The sequence below is a fragment of the Sceloporus undulatus genome, chromosome 4 (assembly GCF_019175285.1).
Source record: "Sceloporus undulatus isolate JIND9_A2432 ecotype Alabama chromosome 4, SceUnd_v1.1, whole genome shotgun sequence".
In the NCBI taxonomy this organism is placed as follows: domain Eukaryota; kingdom Metazoa; phylum Chordata; class Lepidosauria; order Squamata; family Phrynosomatidae; genus Sceloporus; species Sceloporus undulatus.
In genome coordinates this window covers 86,891,945-86,912,825 of record NC_056525.1, presented here as the reverse complement: position 1 = coordinate 86,912,825, position 20,881 = coordinate 86,891,945, and the positions used below count along the sequence as shown (strand labels likewise).

General features: G+C 41.7%; 1 protein-coding gene across 3 annotated transcripts in view; it reads right to left on the bottom strand.

The window, feature by feature from the left end:
* Positions 1–20,881, bottom strand: part of FGGY (FGGY carbohydrate kinase domain containing) — a 208,377-nt gene that overhangs the window by 54,183 nt on the left and 133,313 nt on the right. For all 3 annotated transcript variants that reach the window (XM_042462093.1, XM_042462095.1, XM_042462094.1), the window contains exons 11-13: positions 18,301–18,448; positions 17,334–17,408; positions 4,123–4,243 (exon numbers count right to left, since the gene is read on the bottom strand). In XM_042462093.1, the coding sequence (XP_042318027.1) occupies positions 4,123–4,243; positions 17,334–17,408; positions 18,301–18,448 (344 nt within the window). The remainder of the gene's footprint in view (positions 1–4,122; positions 4,244–17,333; positions 17,409–18,300; positions 18,449–20,881) is intronic.

Genomic DNA, 20,881 nt, shown 5'->3' with positions numbered 1-20,881 from the left:
TCTATCTATCTATCTATCTATCTATCTATCTATCTATCTATCTATCTATCTATCTATCTATCTATCTATCTATCTATCTGTTCTCTGTGGTACTTATACCTATAGTGTGTGGGTGCGATAGGGAGACATTTTTTGTAATTGTAGAGAAAATTGAAATATGATATGTATACCCCACTCACTTCCATGCCAGCATTCTCTGAAGATGTGAGCCACAGATGCTGGTGGAACATCAGGAACAAACTCTTCTAGAACATTAGGAACAAACTCTTGAAGGATGAGATGCAGTCCCAGGTTCATCGGGCCTGGCCTGGACTAAGAAGCAGAGCCCTCCCTCCAGTCCATCTGCCATGATTCAGGCCTCAGAGGGAGAGAAGAACTGTTGGATCTGATCCCCTTCCCCACTTCAATTCCCTTCTCCTTTTGTGTCATATCTTTTTAGACTGTAAGCCTGAGGGCAGAGAACTATCTAATTAACCATTTGTAAGACGTTCTGGGAGCCTTTGTGGCTGAAGAGGGGGGTATAAATACTCTAAATATTTTTTTAAAAAATAATAGAACATGGCCACATAGACCGAAAAACTCACAAAAAACTATGGATGCTGGCCATGAAAGCCTTTGACTTCATATTATACAAGCTTACATCATGCACTATACTGATTACACTGTATCTGACTGACCTAGCACTCTTCTTTTTTCTATCCTGTTCTTCCTTGTAGTTGTGAAGTTAGTGAATGCTGAAAGGGCTAGAACCAAAACAGTTTCATTCATGCAGAGGAACACATAAGCAAGCTCAGGATAACACTGAGGTTTGTAAAAATAACAATTACAACAATAATATTCTAAAGAATGCACAGTCCCAAAGGGACCAAGGGAACTGCAATACAGAGCAAAAAAGATTGAGCATTCTCAGGGGTCACCAGGAGTTGAAGAATGTGTCAGATAGGAAAGAAAAGAATGGCAATCAAAAACAGAAGAGGCTTAAGGCCTTAACAACCTAGAGGACAACTCATGCGATAGTGCAACTGGGTGTCTGGGCTGGCACCCAGAACATCTTCTCTTGTGAGAGAGTGAGACGCTCCTTCTGGTTCTATAATGTATTTGATTGCCTTGTTTTAGGTGCAGATTACTGAGAAGCAAAGGATTAGAGCTCACAATAGTTAATTTTTCAATTACAGCTCCCAAAATTCCACCACCATCACACCGACTGTGCTGGCTAGATGATTTTAGGAATTGTAGTGCAGAAAATAACTTTCCCAAGCTCTGAAAAAGTTACAAATTCCTGGAATGTTTATAAAGTATTTCAGAACCATTTAAGGGAAGACCTACAATGCTGCAGGCAAACATGGGAGGGCAAAGGACATATTAATGCCTCATAATTTTTAAAAAAATCGGTGAACTAGAGGGAAGTATTTTCCTGCCTCCTGATTTTCCCGCAGCCTCTCATTCATGCAACTGTGTGTTGTATTGACTACCAGCTTGGCATAGGAGGTATGGATGAAATTTGTAGAATCTTCATCATAAAAATATTTGGACACAAAAAAATGTTTAAACTGATCTGATAGCTAAATTAAGAATTAAATTTACTGTCACATTTTAAACGTTACTTTCAAAACTTGGCCACTTGCATTCTACTCTGCAAGTTCCTTCACAATGAATGCATTCATCCAACCATCTGAACAATCTGATTCTGCGGCTTTTAAGTGGTCTATGAAATTATCTCTTGGTAGCCTGTATAATTGGCTAATGGGGGATTGCATTTAATAGAAATATATTCAGAATTTCTCTGTCTTTTTCCTGGAAGAATAGGGGATTGATACAGGAATGTTAGCTATTTTATCAGATAGATTTTAATGAGAGCAAGAGGACCAAAAGCATTTAGTCAGATGAACTTTGACATCCTCTGTCAGTCAGTTCCTACAAACAGGAAAAATTCCAAAACCACAGAAAGGCCTCTTTGTCCTTCATTGTACTTCCCTATTAGATACAGTCAAAGAACCCCAGTTTAAAATTTAATCAGAATTATCTATTAATAGATCTTTAATTTTAGACATCAGAAAGCAGCTCTCAATCCCAAGGCTACGCGAATTAGATAAGGAAAGGTGTGGACTTGATAAAATCTTGTTTGACAAATAGAAAGCACAACTGTGGCAATAGTCTGTTGCATATATCCATCCTAGGTCAAGACCTTGTGTCATTTGGTTCAGTTTTTCTGCTATCATGAAATGTAATTACATAATGCTGATTTTCATCTTTCTTCCTGCATCAGACTTAGAAGTCAGGTTTGATGTTCAAGTAATGCAAATCTGCATGCTAAATACCTAAAATCCAAGCTTAAGACTTGATTTAAACCATATTGGCTCCTCTTATACATATCCGTACACAAAGTTAATGATTCTGCTTTTCCTCTTAAGGTTTTCAGAACTAAAGATGTTTTCCACATTTCCAAAAATACTTCCATATAAAGAATGAGTCCGAGTAAATTTAAGAATTGGTCTTCCCAACAGAATTTGCTATTAAATAAAAAAATGAAATGAAAATAAGAATAAGAATAAGAATAAGAACTTTGTTTGCATTTTCCTGCTTCTTCCAATGGATCGAAGCAGGATTACAACCAAAAATCTCCATACAGGCAATCATGTATAAAATACATATCATAAAAACATTACAAGTATAAAAATCTCAATTACAGTAGTCGCAGGGCAGTGGGCAGTTATGCTGTTATGACCAGAAGTGGGGTTTCCTAAAGTTCTTTATAGAAGGTCAGGTGGGTATGCCCGCCGGAAAAGACCCGTCTTTAGTGCCTTCTTAAAATCATCTAAGGTTGTGATGAGAAGGATCTCCTCCGGAAGATTGTTCCACAACCTGGGGGCCATAGCTATGCTCTTTTGGAAGTAACTGTTAGTCTGACCTTTGGGTAGTCTAACAGATTCTTCCGTGTTGTCCTGAGGGTGCGGGGCGGATTGTGTAGGAAGAGGCGTTCCCTCAAGTAACTCAGGCCCAAGCCATATAGGGCTTTAAAGGTAACAACCAACACTTTGTATTGCACCCGGAAGCTAATTGGCAGCCAGTGTAAGGATTTTAGGACAGGTGTTATATGATCTGACCTGGAAGTTCCAGTGATGAATCTGGCTGCTGCATTTTGAATTAATTGAAGCTTCCAAACCTGGTAGAAAGGTAGCCCCATGTAGAACGCATTACAGAAGTCTAAGCGAGAGATTACCAGTGCGTGTACCACCGTTTCAAGGTCCTTTCGATCCAGTTAGGGACACAGCTGGCGTATCAGCTTAAGCTGGTACCAAGCACTCCTGGCCATCGCATCTACTTGAGATGATAACTGTAGAGATGGATCCAGGAGTACTCCCAAACTGCGAACTTTGTCCTTAGGGGTAAGTGTGACCCCATCCAGGACTGGGTGACAAAACTCCATCCCTGGACTTGGGGTGCCAATCACGAGTACCTCCATTTTCACTGGATTCAGCCTGAGTTTGTTTTCCCTCATCCAGCCTATTACTGACCCCAGGCAAGCATCCAGAGGAGAGATACCATCCTTAGTCACTGTATCAGTTGGAGACATAGAGAGATAGATCTGGGTGTCATCAGCATACTGATAACACCGTGCTCCATGACTCCGGATGATCTCTCCCATGTAAATGTTAAATAGCATGGGGGACAGAATGGTGCCTTGAGGGACACCAGATGTCAGCTCTCTCTTAGAGGAGCAGCTGTCTCCCAGCATCACCATCTGGAATCTGCCTGAGAGGTAGGAATGGAACCACTGGAGCGCAGTGCCCCCGATACAAATAAATATGATTGCCACATTGGACCAAGAGAAAATAACCAAGATTTGGTTATGGTTTTAATTAAATATAACCATCAGAAATTCAAGCTCACTGAAATGGGAAAAAAATTAAGTAATTCTTATGGCACTTCAGATGAAATCCTAGTTACCAGGTCCACCAAGCTTAAAGTCTACACCCAGAGGACAGTTTGCTTGGATTTAAATCTTACTGGAATCAATTCTAATTGTGACGTGGATTTTTAATATATCTCGCTGAGTAATTAATTGGGACCAAAGGTCGGATCACTTAAAGTAGTACGTTTGCCCTGTATCTTCAGACTTACCGGTGATATCTGCATGCATCTGTACAAAGAGAGGATTCTTGCTCAGCCCACCACACATAAACAGAGTATTGACAGAATGCCCTGCAGCTTGCATTGTTTCCACAATGTGCCTTGTTCCCAACTTGAATATGAAAGAAGGAGAAAAGAAAAAGAGAGAAAGAGAGAGAGAGAATCTCATTAATTAAAAGGTCACACAGGAGAAAATGTATGCTTAAAGTGTTGATGAGAAGTGGCTGTTGGGTGTTAATACTTATGTAAGAAATGTAGAAAGACATTAATGACACTTAGGAGAAAATCATGCATCTGAGGAAGTAGGCTTAAGTGTGCAAACGCTCATGCCGTCAACTTCTTTCTTTCAGTTAGTGTCATAGATCTCTCTATATACTGATTCTACAGAGTAACACGGCTATATCTTTGAATTCATTTCTAATAATGTGAGTGTAAAAAACAAACCCTGGATTGGATACTCTCTGATTTTCAGAGTTTTCAGAGTTCCACCTATGATAACACTGCCAGGAACTAATGCTGTGACCAAGATTAGGTTCATTACAAACATGCAAGAAAAAAAATTAACTCTGAGAACTGATATCTGAGGGCCTAATGACTCTCAAGGCAGCTAAGGTGGGCCAGTTCTTGTTAACTAAGCAGTTAGTTAAGTTTAGGAGATTTTTGTCCCATGTTCCCTTATCATGTACACACACCCTTTGTGCACTGACAGTATACTCTGAAATCAATTTTAGAGGTTATAAAGTTTGAAACTGAAGATAAGAAAACCTCAAAAGAAAAAAAAAAATCCGGCCAAACCTGCCCTTTGCCAACCCCATAGTTAAGGAATCCCCTGAGCTTTTATACTGAACATCTTTTGAAGCTTGGCCAAAGTTCACTGCAAGTTTTACAATCTACAGCAAATGTCTCTTCAGATCCAGGCTGGGTACTTAAGAAAAGAAAAGCATGTTAGGCTTCAGCTATTTATTATGACTGGGCTGAGCTTCAAATGTATCTTGGTTTAAGATCGGTTGTTTAGGCAAACTAATAAAATCCACAGCATCCTTGTTGATACTCAGGATGAACATTCCAAGTTCTAGGGCCACAATTTCAATTATGTAAAGAATATGTTTGTTTTTTAAAATAAAAATCTTTCTTGAAATCATGATGTGAAACCTTGATATTATACAAATATAATTGATCTCAATATTGTAGTTTTACCACCTGACTACCCTAAGGATACTGTATTTCCCTCCACATTTATGAACTATCTAAATTATTCCAGTGGTTCACTGACCAAACATTTGACCACAGATTTATACATATTCCCACACTCCCCAAAAGATCTCCCTCTCTCTCCCTAAGCAGTATAAAAAGAGCATGCTCTAAAATGGTATTTACTGTATGTTTATATGAAACAAAAATTCCCTTTAAAATGTAAAATGAAATTCTTTCACAATTACATTAAAGTTAATTCAACACTAGGTGTTTTTTAAAAAATGCAAACTGTAAGACAAATGCAAATTTCACTTTTTCACCAAGTGTCTTACAGAAATAAAAACAAAGGATTAGCATTTAGTAGATTCAATGACAATTAAATTTAGTAGATACAATTACAATTCTATCTGGATTTTGAAATCAAACTCTTTTGTCAGTCTAGTCCCATTGTAAGCTAATGTCTGGGTAGTATGTCCCTTTGCAGTGCAAGCAAACGATAATGTTATGCTTTACAATAAAAATAAAAATATGGAAACTAAACATTTCACCTTTGGAGCATTACAAAAGTTCCAGGCTCTCATCACTTGGGCTCTCTGTTGCCTTGATTACATTGCTATTTCACAGAGTATCAGCTAGGAATAAAAGCTTAATATCATAACCTTGCAGGTCTTTAAATTTTTATATTATGTATCTTAAGAATCACTAAAATATGATGCAGAAAAGACAGACCAGGAAAAGCTTAATTTCAAAGCACAATGCAGTCATTTGCAATGAAGCACTTGGATAATAATAGTTGGTTTTCCCAGGATATCCAACTGGGAAAACTTCCACCTCATTAGCATAGAATAATGTCACGGTGCTTGTTTGGCACTGAAAGTTGTTGTCTATAATCTCTTTCACCAGACAATATCAATCGATCTCATTTTCCAAGAAAGCACTTGCATTTCTTATTTAAATGAAATGGGAATGGTATTAAATTACCAAGTGCATTGCTGTTATGCTACCAAAGAAGAACAATAATAGGCCTAGCAGTAATGTATTCCAGGTTTAGTTAGGGTAATCCTGTTTTTGTAAAGAGAAGTGTTAAAATTGTGCAAGTGGAGTTCACAGAATCTGACCTCACTTTATGGAGTGCGAGGATGCTGAATGCAAAAGTAATCTGCATTGCCAGTACACCCTTGTGTTTACCACTTCTGCCATCACAGAACAGCGGCAATGGGTGTCTTCCATAGTGACACAAAAACATGGCTGATTTGGGCATTGGAAAACTAAAGACCTGCAGTTCTGTGCCAGGCTTTGTACTGTAGATGTAATGTGCTTGCAAGGTTGTAGCTTTACATGTCAATCAAGCAGAACTCTGTCATACTGAAGATTAACAAGTTACAGCACAATAGCTACTAATAGCTCCCAGGCACCACTTCAGATAAATGGAGTGTGATGGAAAAAATACTCAACAATGTTCTAAAACAGTTGAAAAACATGATTGGGAGAGTCAAGAAACCCTGATGAGATGATGATGATGATGATGATTATGCTTTATTTATATAGTGCTGTAGATTTACACAGCGCTGTACATACAATCAGTAAAACAAATAAAAAATTAAACCTGCCCATCACGTACATTCTATGAAATAACAGAATAATACATATAAAATAATACATAATAATACAGGAAAGGGTTCAATGAAATAAGGAAGGCAACAAATTAAAAACATTCAGTAACAATCACACAATGCCTGAGAATGCTTCCCTGAACAGGATGGTCTTCAACTCAGTTTTGAAACCGGTCAAAGAAGTGATGAGCCATGTTCATGTGGGAAGGAGGTTCCAGGAGTGAGGGGCAGCAAGTGAAAAGGGATGAAGCCGGGACAAGGCAGTGAAAATCTTAGGCCGAGACAGCAGATCTTGCCTTCTAGAACAGAGGGTATGAGTGGGAAGGTGAGGAGAAAGAAGGTCTGATAAATAAGGAGGGGCCAGCCCATGTAGGGTTTTAAATGTCAATAACAGAAGCTTATACTGAATACGTAAAGGGAGGGCAAATCAGTGAAGGGATGACAATAAAGGAGAGATATGGTTGAAGCAGTGGGAGGATGTAATAATATGTGCCGCTGAATGCTGGATAGAAATTAAAGGATGGAGGTGAGAAAGAGGAAGCCCTGCCAGAAGGAGGTTACAGAAATCAAGTTGTGAGGCCACTAAGGCATGGACCAGAATCTTGGCAGTAGAGGCAGAGAGAAATGGTTGGATTTTGGCAATATTGTATAGAAAGAATCTGCATGCTTTAGCTGTGGCCTTGATCTGGAGGATACATGATAGAGAAGAATAAAAAATAAAACCAAGACTACAGGCTTCCTGGACTGGTCAAATAGAAATGTCATCAACAGAAGCAAAAAGGGGTATTGAAGAGTAGTTGGAAAAACGAGAATCTACATTTTGGACATACTGAGCTTCAAACATCAATGCCGCATCCACTGAGAGACAGCTGTAAGACAAGATGAAACTTGCTGTTCAAGACTCAGAGAAAGGTCAGGGGTGGAAAGATACAGCTGAGTGTCATCAGCATACAAATGATAGGAAAAGCCAAATGAACTAATGAGTTTTCCTAGGGACAAAGTGTAGAGAGAAAACAATAGGGGACCCAAAACAAAGCCCTGAACTCCAACAGATAATGGAGCAGAAGATGAAGCCTGACCACCCGTGACCACTGTAAAAGATCTGTCTGAGAAATAAGATCTAAACCAGTCAAGAACAGAGTCTGAGAATCCAAGGTCAACTAGAAGATGGTGTCAAAGGTCGTAGACAAATCAAGAAGAACAAGAACAGAGTAAAGGCCATTAGCTTTGGCTCGTAAAAGATCATCCGAGATCTTTGTGAGAGCTGTTTCTGTAGAATGCCATAGGCGGAAACCGGACTGAAAGGGATCCAGAATGGAGTTGGCTTTAAGAAACTCAAGACAGCGAGAGTAAACGACCAAAATCTTAGAAAGAAAAAGAAGAAGAGAAATCAGACAATAGCTAGATAAAGAAGAGGGATCAAGAGAATGTTTTTTCAGAATAGGGGAAACTAAAGCATGTTTAAATACTGAAGGGAAAGAACCCATAAAGAGAGAGAAGTTAAAAATATAGAGAAGCAAGGGCAAAAAAGAAGGAGCTATAGACATTAGAAGATGAATAGGAATTGTATCAAGAGAACAAGTTGCAGGTCTGGAAGAGTTCAGCAATGCAGAAAGTTTAATTTTAAGTTTAAGATTAATTGTGGACTGCCAAGAACCTTCACAGTTTGGGACTTATTCAGTGTAAAATCTGCATATGGTTGTTTTGCACAGAAAACAGAAAATGCTGTTTCCTGCACAACATAGAAATATTAATTCATGTGCAGAAAAAAAAAGCTGTAATGGGGGTTTGTTCTGTGTAAAATTTACAAATGGTTGATTTACATAGAAAACAGTGGAAATAGCATTTTCTGTGCAGGAAGTAATATTTTTGCATTGAAGTATTATTTTCCATTCAGCAAATGCTGTTGCCTTCAGAGAAAATGCTGTTTTCTTGCAAAACAACCACATGCAAATTTTGCATAGACTAAATCCTGAATTGCAAATAGCCTGAAAAAAAACTATTGTTTTTGAAGGCTTTCTTGTAGCTGGAATAAACTACTGAAATTATTCACTGTTATGTGAAGTTGAAGGCTTTCATGGCCAGCATCCATAGTTTTTTGTGGGTTTTTCGGGCTATGTGGTCATGTTCTAGATAGGGACCACCAAACGCAGTGTGCAAACAAGAATCAAGGAACATGAGAGACACTGCAGACTGGGTCAGCCAGAAAAGTCACCAGTAGCAGAACATGCCACAAACCATCCTGGGCAAAAAATACTGTTTGAAAACACCGAAATTCTGGACCATGCCAACCACTGCCTCAGCTTTCTTTTATTTCAGGCCACCAACACTATTGAAGAATTTTATTCTGTTTTAATTTCCCAGTTAGAGTTTAAAATATTACTTCCCTTTAATGAGTTCTGTAATGTGTATTATGAAAGTGGACATATTCAGAGGGGAATGTTTGAACTGAATTTGTGGTTTGGAATCCAGGATGATTGCACGCCCCAGCTTGGCTCCTCTATGACAAAGATTTTTGCTTGAGAACAGCCATTTAACCTTCAACTCATTGGGACATGATCCCATCCAGACCAATTCAAGGTGAATACACGCACAGTGGCCATCTTAGTCAAAGGGTGGGTGGCCCTGGTTCCTTTTGTCCTCAACAGGTTACTGGGCAAGCAAATAAATTGTTGTGTTGGGAATTTGAGTTGCATGGCATCTGCAACCATAAGCCATGCAAATTTAAACATGAGTGTTTCACATGTGGAGCAAACCACTCCACTTGGAATTGTTCCAAGGTAAGGTGTTCTCAATGAAACCAATGTGACCAAAAAGGGGAAAGAAGTCAGCAACTGGACCTCTCCCTTCTTTAAAAGGGACCTAGCCCTATACACCTAGACAACTTGCTTTGATGGATGTGTGCTTATCCCAATTATCAAGCAGCTTCATATTTGAGACAAGGTTTCGTTGATGTTTTTCATATCCCTTTTGGTGGTGTTCGGTGGCCATTGATGGCTAAGAATTTAAAATTTGTTAATGGTTTAGAGCAAGTTGTTAGACAAAAATGGCTATAGAAGTCATTGATGGATAGTTGCTGGCCCTTTCTGTGAGCATCATCTTTCATACCCTAAGGGTGACTCAGTGAATGATGCTATCCCCATTGACCTATACACAGTTTGATATACCTCCTTTGATCAGATAGTCAAACAGATACAGTATTTAGATTTGACATAGGAGCTGATTTGGCAATAAGTCTGCTTTTTGCCTATTACCGGTCCATCCTAGCAATTTTGAATTGTTGGGCTTCTGTTTTGAAGGCAGTTACTATATAGACTATGTGATTAACATATATTTGGAGAGTGCAACCAGGATGTTTAATGGCCAGGTGTCTTATTATTTCAGAGACTTTTTTTTTTTTAAAAAAAGATCATTCTCTGCAGTCCTGTAATGGAATATGAACCTGTCCCCAGGGAAAGTGGAAGACCTGCTGGATGTACCCATAGACCATGTAATTTCTCTGCAGTTGTGCAAAGTGGACTGGCACCAGTTTCGAATTAAAGACAAAGCCATGCTTCCCTTCCCTTCTCCAAAGCAAGCCCCCCTTTTTCCAGGTGAGAAGACCCCCAATTCTTCATCCTATCCTCTTCTTTCTCTCATTCCCTCCAACCTTGCCTTCCAAAGGCCCCCATTATCTTTCCAAAGCAAGCTCCCTTTTTTCCAAGGGGAAAAGACCCCCCCATCTTCCTTCTCTCCTCCCCTTCTTTCCATCCATCCCTCCTTTTTTTCCTTTCCAAAGGCCACCAATTGCTTCTTCAAGCCTAAAAATAAATATTTATTTTCATTATTTAAAAAATGATAAATTTAACCTTCATTTTGTTTGAATCTGTACTGTGGGCTGTTTCATATTAGGAGAAAGGTGGCACATAAACAAATAAACAACTAGGGGGGAAAAAACCTTAACTGTAGTGTAAGAGCTAAGCTGCAATGTCTAAAAAGATGTTTTTCTAAAATCCTAAGGCTACTAAGTTACTTGATCTAACTATGGAGCAAATGAGGCAATACCTTAGGCATGTTTTTTAGAAGTGGTACTCTCACCAGTGATGAAAGATGTCTACGTGTCATAGCATGTGATTTTCTTCACCTACATATTTTGCTTTTATCGTGCTTTGTTCTTTTGACTGGAAAATAAACATGGGCTTAATTTGCAAGTATGATTACCAAGGGACACATCTCTAATTCCCACTGTGTAAAATGTAAATGTTTATTACAGGGAATACACACTCCTTTTAACATATAGTTTGACACTCAGCCTGCAATTTTAGCTAGAATTGTGTGCATTTTCTCTTTCTCCTTCTCTCTGTTTCCTCCCTCTTTGTGTAGAAACCTGCAATTGTATTACAATGGTTTTGCTATCTTTTTTTATTCTTGAAATCACTACTTAACCTGGGGTGAGGTGGGGGTTGAAACTTTGGTTGTTGATTCAGGTGGCTTGTATATAAAAATCTGTTTCTATATAAATGCCTGGGGCTAAAGTTCATAACCAGGGCTAATCAGAGCAGGTGAGTTCTGAATCAAAGTCACCCATTTCCTGAGAGTGAGGGGCTTAGTAATGATGGGAGCTTAGTAAAGAAGGTTGAGAGAGACACCAGGAAAATGGCAGATCCATTTGGCATGCCTAGCTCTATAGGCACTAAGAGAAGTATTCCAGTGATCTGAAGGGTGTGTGCCATCTTTATCTTCCTGCCTGACAACAACAGAATTTAAAGCTGTAGTAGCCGCAAGCTACTAGCTCTCCTAAAAAAGGAGGATGGGAGGCTCCAAAACATGCGTGTACAATTTATTAGGAAATGTGATGACAGCAGCAGGTTGTTTCCAAAGAGAAAAAAGAAAAAAGGGGGAGGACAAAAGGTAAGGAAGTGGATAAATATATAATTCTTTAGACCAAAAGAATTATTTTGGATGAGAGAAATTGAACCAGTAACATGAGAAGGAGCAGATGTGTGATAGGCAGCCATGTGCACAGTGGGCATGTAATCTGGGGAAGTACCTTCTCTTCCTAGAGCATTCAATGAAGACTGCAAAGGTTCATCAGATCAAATGACTACGATCTGTTCCCACTGATTCATGTGTGAAAAACTGATGAAGCCAAAGGAAATGTTGAATGGAACTCTGAAGCTTTTGAACAGAAAAGTGAAGGAACTGCAGAAACAAGCAATGTTTTCAGCAAGTCTTCTTGTCAAAGATCTTTGGTAGAGAAAGAAGGATACTTAAAGTTAACAGCTGGCTACGCAGATAATATTGTGTGGAAAGGCCTGATTTCTCGGACCACTGCCTATGATAACAATACAAAGACCTCTATGCAGATTATGTGATACACCACAGGAAGGTGTAAAAGCTTTGAATACCTGATCAAGGTGGCTTTAAGATAATTTCTGGGATGAGGGGAGAAGGTAGCAAAAGCCCATCACTAACTACTGAGCCCTAGTACTGGAACTGGAAAAAATGGGGACACAAGACAGTGGAAGCAGACTCTAGTAATTTGAAGTTAAATACCACAAGAATACCAGAAAAATGCAAAACCCCAGACCCCTGTAAACTTATGCATGGAGAATAGTAAATGATGACTAGCAGGAACCTTAAATCCTAAATAGAGAGGCATAGATGCTCTGACATTTGATGAGATTACTAATTGGAAAGATATACCTGTCATGTTGTATGTAAAGAATGTGCACATCTGTCTGGAAAACCATGTCACTGAGAATGGAAGATTAGTTGAAAGTGGACAAAAACAGAGGGAGGGAGAAAAAAGAGTGATATTGGGCCTGAACAGACCAGCCGGAAAAGCTGGCTTCTGGGTAGCTTGGGGGCATGGTGTTTTGACGGCGCACACCTCCAAGATGGGGGTGGATTCAAGCCACTCTGGAGTCATGGTGTTTTGATGACACATGTTCCCAGAGTGCTGGGGGTTGCACTGGGGCTTCCTGAGTTGGCCCCAAACTAGCCCAAATGGAAGTGGATCTTTTCCACCCCTGTTGGGCTGGTGGCAGAGGGTGACTTCAGGACCATGGTGTGTGTTTGCCACAGTCTCAAGGTATCTTTGGCGGGGGTGGCTTCAAGCTGCCTGATCTGTTTCAGCCCCTTGTTGCTGCACTATGCTGTAGACTGCCTAGCAAGATGGAAATCGTGGGTAATGCTTTTCTAGAAAGACAACAAAACTGTGACAAAAGTAATTCATAGCAGTAATAGTGGATTTCAACTATCCTGACATTTGCTGAAAATCTAATTCTGCAAAGAGTGGATCATCCAATGAAACTCTTGCTGGCATGAGTTTCTCAGAAGGTGGAAGAAGAAACAAACACACCTGTTATTCTGGACTCGATCCTAACCAACAGGGAAGCACAGGCTGATGAAGTAAAAGTAGCAGATCACTCTGGAAAATTTACCATGTCATCTTGGAATTTGTGACAGTGAGGGTTGTCAGTGGGAACAGATAGTCACAACCCTCACTGAGTTTCAATTCACACATATTTTGGAATTTAGTAAAGCCGGTTTCAGAAAGTTCAGAGAAATGTTGGGCAGGGTTCCATGGTTAGAAATTCTGAGGGGAAAAAAGAATTCAAGAGGGATTGCAACCTAGCCAACAATTGTAAGAGAAAAACTATTTACTTCATTTCCTGGAACATATGCATATGCTCAAATGATAAACATAATTACAAATCTGTTTTAGACAAGGCTATGATTGATTCCCGCCTCTGCCCGCCCCCAAGGACTGTGTTGCTGCTGCTGGGGCTACCGCCGCGCCACCGGACGGCCCTCCGTGTTTGGAGGACACTGCGCAGCTGCGCACCCACGCGGAGGAGCCGCCCTAGGACTTGTCATCTGCGGCTCCCCAGTGAGCAAGCGCGCAGCTGCGCAACTGCGCAGCTGCGTTTTTTTAGGTGGGTTAGGGAGGCTGGGTTCGAGCCCTTAGAGCAGAGGATGCCTGGGGTGGCTAACCTCTGCTCTTTATACTGCCGCGGTGGGGTGGGGGGATGAACTGGGTGTGGGGAATGCATGGGCTGGGGAGGGAAGGGATAACATCGTCTTGAGCGGAGCTCCCATTGAGGTAGTGTGGGGCAAGGGGAGGTATGGCGGTGGGAGAAGGGGCTTACGTTCCAGGGGAAGGAGGGATCGATGCATCATATCTATCCCTCCTTCCGGTCCCCCCTCCCAACCAAAGGAACCTGAGGGTTGCTCCAACCGTGCCACAAACCCTGTCGCTGCTCCTGTGCAACGCCAGGTCAATCAACAACAAGACCCACATCCTCCACGATCTTGTGGAGGACTCAAAATGTGACCTGGCTTGCATTACCGAGACCTGGCTAGGGCCTGAAGGGGATGCTGTGTGGGCTCAGGCCCTGCCTGCTGGGTTCTCGGTGAAGGACCAGCGCAGGTTAGGTGGGCGGGGGGGTGTGTGGCCTTGATACATAGGAACACCGTGTCCCTCACCAGGAACCACATCCGACAGACGTCCCATATTGAGTGTATTTACCTGACCCTTAAAGCTAGGGACAGTCTAGGGATTCTGTTGGTGTACCGGCCACCCCGTGCATTAGCAGACTCCCTTAACGAGCTGACACAGCTGGTCGCAGAGCTAATGTTGGAGACGCCCAGGCTTCTTGTCCTGGGCGACCTCAACATTCCTCTAGCGGCCAGCTATGTTCCATCCGGTGCGGCTCGGGAATTCATGGAGACCATGGCGGCCATGGGCCTGTCCCAGCTAATACAGGGTCCCACACATTGTGCAGGTAATACTCTCGATTTGGTCTTCTGTTCGGATGTGGAAAATCCGTGGGCGGAAATAGTCAATATTTCCCCCTTGTCATGGACGGATCATTTCCTGGTAGAGGCTAAAATCAAGGTCTCTACCCAGATCCCCCCCCGGGGGTGGCGGACCTATTCGGATGGTCCACCCTCGAAGGTTGATGGAACCTGGAAGGTTCCAAGAGGCCTTAGAGGGGCTCACGGTTGGTAGCGACGGCGATTCTGTTGACGCCCTTACCGGTATCTGGAATACCGGTCTTTCAAGGGCTATACACAGTATCGCTCCTAAGCGCCCTCTCAGGCCTGCTTCCAAATGTAAGCCTTGGTATACAGAAGATCTCCGGGCAAGGAAGCGGGAACTGCGACGGCTAGAGTACCGTTGGCGCAAATACCTTTGCTTAGACGACAAGGCTCTCCTAGACCAACGGTTAGAGGACTACGGAGAGGCAATACGAGCAACAAAGAATTCGTTCTATGGTGCTCGTATTGCGTCCGCAGAGTCGCGTCCAGCAGAGTTGTTCAGGGTGGTCAGGGAGCTAACTCAGCTCCCTCCCTCCCTGAACCAGATCCTGGAACCTTCTAAGGCCTGCTGCGACCAATTCAACGACTTTTTTGCGGATAAAACCTCTCGGATAAGCGAAGGTCTTAACGCCGACATTCAAGCAGAAACTAGGGTAGAGGTGTCCAGAGCCTCCGTGGACTCTATTGTACTGGATCGATTTGAGTTGGTGAGTACCGATGATGTGGACAAGATCCTCGGAAGAGTTCGGAAGACGACCTGCTCTCTCTATCCCTGTCCCTCGTGGCTAGCGGCCCAGGGGGGTCCGGCGGTAACTTCGTTGTTACGCCGGATTATTAATACATCTTTGAGGGAGGGCCAATTTCCATCAGAACTCAAATTGGCCATCGTAAAACCTATTCTGAAAAAGCCCTCCCTCGACCCCCTGGTATATAATAATTATCGGCCAGTTTCGCTGCTGCCATTTTTGGGGAAGGTGATCGAGAGGGCGGTTGCAATCCAACTTCAGGCGGTCTTGGATGAAACGGATTATCTAGACCCATTTCAAACTGGCTTCCGGGTGGGTTACGGGGTTGAGACGGCCATGGTCGCCTTGGTCGATGATCTCCGTCTGGGTATCGACAGGGGAAGCGTGTCCCTGTTGGTGCTCTTGGACATCTCAGCGGCTTTCGATACCATAGACCATGGTATCCTTCTGGGGCGCCTAGCTGAGGTGGGAATTGGGGGCACTGCGCTCCAGTGGTTCCGATCCTACCTCTCTGGGAGGTCCCAGATGGTGCAGCTGGGAGACGTGTGCTCCGACGAGAGGCCCCTTAAAACTGGGGTCCCTCAAGGGGCCATTCTGTCTCCCATGCTATTTAACATTTACATGAAACCGCTGGGAGAGGTCATCCGGAGACATGGGGCGCGGGGTTATCAGTACGCTGATGACACCCAAATTATTTTCTCTATGTCTCCGACTGATGCAGTGACTGGGGATGGCGTCTCTCCTCTCGTGGCCTGTCTGGAGTCAGTAATGGGCTGGATGAGGGAAAACCGACTCAAACTGAATCCAGAGAAAACGGAGGTACTAGTGATAGGTTCTCCTGGTCCAGGAATGGCGGTGGTTCCACCTGTCCTGAACGGGGTCACGCTCCCTGTGAAGGACTCCGTGCGCAGTCTGGGCGTGCTTCTTGACTCGTCGCTTCACCTGACTGCTCAGGTGAATGCGACGGTCAAGAGCACCTGTTATCAGCTTCGGCTGATTCGCCAGCTGCGCCCATACCTGGCCCAGAGGGACCTTGAAACGGTTGTACATGCTCTGGTAACTTCAAGATTGGATTTCTGCAATGTACTCTACATGGGGCAACCCTTATACCAAACTCGGAAGCTACAATTGGTGCAGAATATGGCAGCCCGGCTGGTCACTGGTGCTCCCAGGACCAGCCATACAACACCGATTTTAAAAGATCTTCACTGGCTGCCCATTCGCTTCCGAGCTCAATATAAGGCGTTGGTAATTACCTATAAAGCCCTAAATGGCTTGGGTCCGGGATACCTGAAGGACCGCCTCTCCCCATACATTCCGTCCCGCACCCTCAGAACATCTGGGCAGCAACTCCTGAAGGTGCCGGGGGCTAGGCTTTCCTCCGTTACCAAGCGGACGTTTTCCATCGCCGCCCCGGCCCTCTGGAATACGCTGCCCGCTGAGCTCCGCTCGACTACCTCCCTGGCCCAATTCAAGAAGGATTTAAAGACCTTCTTATTTCATCAAGCATTCCCCCCATGAACATCATTTAGGGCCTCCCTCCTCTTTCCGTGGCCATGAGGAAGGGCTAATTGGGGTTTTATCTTTTTATCTTTTTATTGTTTTTATTGTTTCTTTGATGTATTGTTTATGCTTGATTTGTTTGATTTATGTATGTATATCTTAATTGTGTGTAAACCGCCCTGATCTATGGAAGGCTGCGGTATATAAATAAAACTTTTATTATTTATTATTTATAATATGGGATAAAATAAAATTGATTCAAGTTTCTTAGTTTGAAAAAGGAAAGAGAGAGAGAGATGGGGAAAAAAACAATGTAAAATTGCCAGTTTCAATGACTTACTGCAATTGCCTGAATTGTGGCTAAATAGATAAGAGCGAGATCATCAAGGCCTTGAGATAAAGTTAGTCCCACCACCTGCAAGAAAAACCAAAAGAAACAAAATTCTAGCTGATACAAATACACACACACACACACACACACACACACACATTCATGCTTGTCCTCTTCAGCTGTCATCTAGTTCATCTAGTTGATCCCACACTGTATATCAGCTGATATATTTATCAGTCTGTTTTCACACTCTATGGTTCTATAATACAACAATCTCTTATATATGATATTTTATGCTATAAAAAGGTTTTTCCAAGGGTATGAAGTCCTTAAAAATATGATCTGAGGGGCCACATGTATTCTTAGAGAAGTAAATGACAAAAAGGCACTGTGGCATCTTAAGGAATAACTTCCTGTAGCATAAAATAATAAGAACATATGATGCTCTGCTATGCTCCCAAGTAATAAACTGTGTGAAAACTCATTTTTATCCAGTTCAAATACAGTGGTGCCTCGGGTTACGAAATTAATTCGTTCCGTGGCACCGTTCGTAACCCGAAAAGCCTTCGTAAGCCGAATTGCCATAGGCGCTAATGGGGAAAAGCCGCGATTCTGTGCGAAAAAGCCGAAAAAAGCACCAAAAGTTTTTTCGTAACCCGAAAAAACATTCGTAACCCGGAACAATGTTTTCCTATGGGATTTTTTCGTATCCCGAAAATTTCGTAACCTGGGTATTTCGTATCCCGAGGTACCACTGTAGTAAAATAAAATGATGAATCAAAGTGCTCTGGATTTGTGTGCCTCCCTCTTTTTCAAAAAGTTCTAATTTCAACCAAAAAGGCAAGGAGATCCAGACTCTGTGGGATTTCTACTGAAGAACTGATGACTCTATTTAAAATACAAATGCTCATTTCAAGCTCTTATTTTATCCCATTGTTCTATTTTCGCCTTTTTGCAATGACAAGCTGTTTCTTACCATGCCCTTTAGAGTCAGATCTGCAAGGGGAGATCGGTTGCCATGGAAATCTGGCCAAACATGTAAATCAACAGTGAGGAAACCCACAGGCAAAGATTTCTTAATCAGATCCAGGTGACCATTTAAGTATGTATATATACTTTGAGCACTGCAGGAAAAACAAGCAGGAAAAGGGGTGTGGGAGTGAGTGAGAGAGAGAGAAAGGTTACTCCTGGACCACATTCCATGATCTGGACTCTGGACAAGAGATACACACACAAATTATCAGAAGTCCTGCAAACCCAAACTGAGGAAAGGGAGAGGATATAGTATTAATGTATTACTTGCTAGGCATGCACTGTTGAAGAAGAAAGCTGAACACGTCTCACTGATCCAGTAGATCATTGACTGACTACAACAGGGGTAGGTAACCTGGTGTCCTCCAGATGTTTTGGACTATAAAGACCATCCTAGCCAATTAGTATGGTTGATTGTGAATCATAATGAGAGCTGTAGTCCAAAACATGGGAGTGGGGGTGATAAGAATCCCTATCTGCTGGATTACAGCTTTAGAAATTTGAGGATCACCACCTCTCATAGAAAGAAAATCACCAGAGAGCGCCCAGCATGAAATTTAACATACAAAATATTTGCACATGGAGTAAATCATGATGATTACTCATAGGGATCTGGGAATCGTGGCATTTAGCAGGCACAAAGCAGTTTCTGTGCTGTGCCTGCTATTCAAGTCTTGGGGGTAAACCAGGGAATGCTTAGTGTGCTTAATTTTCATTCATTTTACTGATACTTAACTATGCTTAACTTTCTCTGGAAAGCACACAAAGGGTGAAATCCTCAGAAAGTGAAACAAGTAAAATCTCACTAATATCAGTGAGAAATGAATTGTGACTGAACCTCATTCTTCTAGTATTGACAGGCAACTCAAACATGCTACTATATTAGCACTCTTTATAAATCTTTAAGAACACACTCTTAGCCCCAGAAAACCTCACGATAGGGTCACCTTAGGGTAGACATAAGTTGGGGAAAAACTTGAAGGCACACAACAACAGAAACAACATAAGGATGAGATTTTATCTTTTTAAAAAAAAAAAAAACAACAACAACACCAAAACCCTGTTGTTGCTTTGCCTTCTTTGGTATACTGAGAGGACTCGTCATTTTTAGAGGGGTTGGTCAATATGGATGTCTTCTTACAATTACAATTGATTAGTCATTGTCTCAGTTTTGGAGGTCTAAATAGTGATATTCATTTAGCCTCTGCATATATATATTCAGCTATACACTAATGAGCTCCCTGAGGGAATTTGGCATGTGTTTACTACCCTGACTTATGACCTCTCTGCAGCTGTATATTTATATTCTACATTTAAGCATTCAGCTGCACATTGTTTCAATTAGGTCTTACCATGTGTTTGCTATCAAAAGGTATCATTCAAAATGAAGTGCACTTGGAAAACATTAAAATAACTAATTCATATCATTATTTTCATATTTTAAAAGTTGTTTAATGGACCTTCTTGATGGAGGGGGTGGTGGTGAAGCTAAACCACCAATAGCTTTGCAAGTTAGTTTAAATCTTATGTCATTTCTACTCATCCCATGCTGTCCAACTAAAACTACAGTGAATATTCCTCTTTTCTTTCCCCCTGAAATTTGTGTTGTGAGGGCAGTGCAGATGGTGAGAAGAAAGACTGGAAAATGGGAGAACTTTGTAACATTTCTTACTAGGAGGCAATGAGATGGTAAGCAGGTTAAGCTTGTCTTATTACATAAACGATGTAGCTGGAGTGATCTCTCTCAATCGTCTCTGCCTTTTTAAATTTTAAAATGTCCAGCACATGCTTGCAGTGGCACAGGACTGTAGTAAACATTCAGAGAATCTTTTTAAGAATGACCATGTGGTCACAATACCTGAAAAACTGCCACAATGTTAATCCCTGCAAGAATAGCTCCATGCTGCTGATAGCACAATTGGGAGATTTAAAAAACATTAAAAAGGTGAAAGCCTTCTACTGTTAGGATGTAAGTGCATGCATCTGCCTCCTCACCAGCTCTGAATCAGAAAATTTTATCTAGGTTCTTCCTGTCCCTACAAAAGAGGCAGAAATATGTGTTGCCTCTTTTTGCAGAAAGCAAAGCATTTTAAGAAAGCAAGGGGCATGGTTTAGGGCAGCAGGCTGTCTAACATAGGCTTTAATTGACTGGAAAGAAGTTTGGCTTAATAGAGAATTTGCAAGAAGCCACCAAGATGGAGGAATCCGGGGAAACCTGGTGGGTGACTCTGGAGAGGCAAAGTTTTGCCTAGCTCATGGCAGACAGAAGTTCTGGACTTCAGACATCCTGATTCCCACCTCAGACTCTTAGTCAGCCCACTTCTCTAACTCTTTATGCACTGGTAGAAAAATATATAAAAGCTAGAAATAACCTACTTCACCGCCATCCACCATATACCTTAGTTTTGTAATAATTTGCTGCTGTGTCTCTATTTAACATGAATGTCTCAGTCAATGAAACAGGTATTTTCTGCCATGGATGTTACTTGAACAGGTGAGTGTAATGAGATCTAGATGGAATTTTA